Here is a 2,162-nt window from a genome sequence, read left to right as displayed (position 1 = left end):
ACACGAGGACAGCACGGGCGTAACACTACCCCCCCTCTTTCAAGATTGTCGCCCCAGACAATCTGGGAGGGTAGTCAACTCGCGGTAGCTTCTCTTGTGCGCCCCAGGGCGCCGAAACAGTCCTTGCCCTCCTCGAGCTGCTGCTCCAAGTTACCGGGCTCTGCTTCTCTTGGCCCCCGGTAGCCGCACGCCAATCTCCTTCCAAACTTTTTTCCTTGGGGCGAGCTGGCCAGGCTCCCCCTCCACAGTTCGAAGATGACTTCTGCTCCGCTCCCCCGGCGTATCCCTCGTTGTCGGCTTCCCGCGACGCCGTCCCAAATCTTCAGACAAGGGGGGGGGGGGAAACTTCCTGAGGACCCAGCGCCACTTAAGGCTCCCCAGGTCCCTGCCTCGGCATTCGCCCAAGTCCCTCGGGAAACCTCAGTCGAAAACCGAGGGAGAGGCAGTCTTCTTTCAATAAGGAACTCTCCCCGAAGAAGTCTTCAGCCGATGTTTTGCCACGGTATCCCACGCTTTGACGTGAACCGCTGACTCCTCGGACTCCGTTCCACTATAAAAATAAACATACCGCACAGAAACAAAGAATACAAGAACACTTGAATAAAATAAAATTATAACACTTTACACATTGCTCCACAACTTTTTATTAAATACACATTATAATGATTAAATCCCGTTTTGCTCGGGGCACTCGGATCGGAAATGTCCGGTTTTCCCGCATGTCCAGCATTCCCCGCGGCTGGCGTTAAATTTGCTACCACGGCTATTTCCTTTTTGACCTTCCTCCCCCTTTTCTTTCCACTCTTTATCGCCCTCTCCCTTCCCATGATTCGCGTCCGCTTCCAGTCCTTCTTTCGGAGTATTTCGATTAAATTTTTCGCGGATGAAACCCTCTCCTTGAATAATTTTCAATGCTTTTGCTCGCTCGACTGCCCGACTTAATGAGGTTATCCCCTCTATTTGCAACGTACGTCGAACAAAATTATCGGACACAGCCGAAACGAATTGCGAACAAGCAATCTTATCACGAATCTCATAGGGGCACTCGGGGTACGCAAGACGAGATAGACGCTCAATATCGGAACCGAGAGTAGCTAGATCCTCCCCGAACCTCTGTCTGCGATTGGTGAGAGCGGAGTAACTATTCTGCGTTAAATGACCCTCCCCAAAACGTAGCTCAAGCTTCGCTTCCAGCTCTGCAAAATCTAGACAGTCGACATCTTGCACAGTCTCTAAAATGGAGCGCGCTTTTCCCCTCAAACTCGAGGCTAACACAACAGTTTTCGTCGCGTCATCCCAATGGTTCGCACGCGCGATCAAACTCAATTGCGAGAAGTATTCTTGTAACGGGGTTGTTCCGTCGTACGTGTCGGGTTTCAATTTGTACCCCAGGTCGGCACTCGCGACCGCGACACTATCACTCGCGTGTATTCGTGTCCTCACGCCGCTCGGGATCGCGTCCCCCTCACTCGCGTGCGCGTCTCGCGCTTCCGCGCCGCCCGCGACTCGCGTCCCCGAGTCTCCAGACGCTCTATTATCAGAATGACTTAGCTGTGTTTGTGTGCCAGAGTTCATCTCTCGGAGAAAACGGAGCTCCTCCTCCTGCCGGCGAAACGTCTCAGCGTACTCCTTCTCCCTTTGCGCCTGTTCCTCACGCAGGAGCCGGACCTCCTGAATGACGGTCTGAAGACTCTCTGCTAGCGTCACCCCCGCATCCAGCGGATGGGTCGCGCCCGCTTCCGTTCCTACGGATGTCGCGGCCTGCGAACGGGTCCTCGGCGGGGTGTGCGTAGTCGTCATCTTTCAGGAAATTTCGCTCGTCGCGTTTGATCCCGGACGAGCCCCCAAAATGTTACACGCCGACGAGCGTTCGTCACACAATTTCTCACTTTCACACTCGCGGCGCGTGTCACGACACTCTCGCACAAATAAGATGACTCGTTTAGAAATCAGTAGCTCTTTATTACGACTCTCGATATAATAGAGGAGCTCGGGACGATACGTCCGAACGAGACGCGTCCCAGAGTAAATCTGAACATCAGGTATAACAGGAAAATCAATAGTTGATTGAGCATCTCGCAATCAATATTAGTAAACAGCATCCGTCGCTAAGGACGGTTCGCGACGCGACATTAAATAACGGGCGACTCGCATATACGCGC

The 2,162-nt window shown here is 53.1% G+C and overlaps 1 protein-coding gene across 1 annotated transcript; it reads right to left on the bottom strand.

The window, feature by feature from the left end:
- Positions 1-666: 666 nt before the first annotated feature.
- Positions 667-1,800, bottom strand: LOC112461644. Its single transcript, XM_025026963.1, has one exon. It carries the CDS (start codon positions 1,798-1,800, stop codon positions 667-669), a length of 1,134 nt encoding a protein of 377 aa, XP_024882731.1.
- Positions 1,801-2,162: the final 362 nt, after the last annotated feature.

Source organism: Temnothorax curvispinosus, unplaced genomic scaffold, assembly GCF_003070985.1.
Source record: "Temnothorax curvispinosus isolate PA1 unplaced genomic scaffold, ASM307098v1 QBEX01011535.1, whole genome shotgun sequence".
Lineage (NCBI taxonomy): Eukaryota > Metazoa > Arthropoda > Insecta > Hymenoptera > Formicidae > Temnothorax > Temnothorax curvispinosus.
This window is presented reverse-complemented; position numbering and strand designations above follow the sequence as displayed.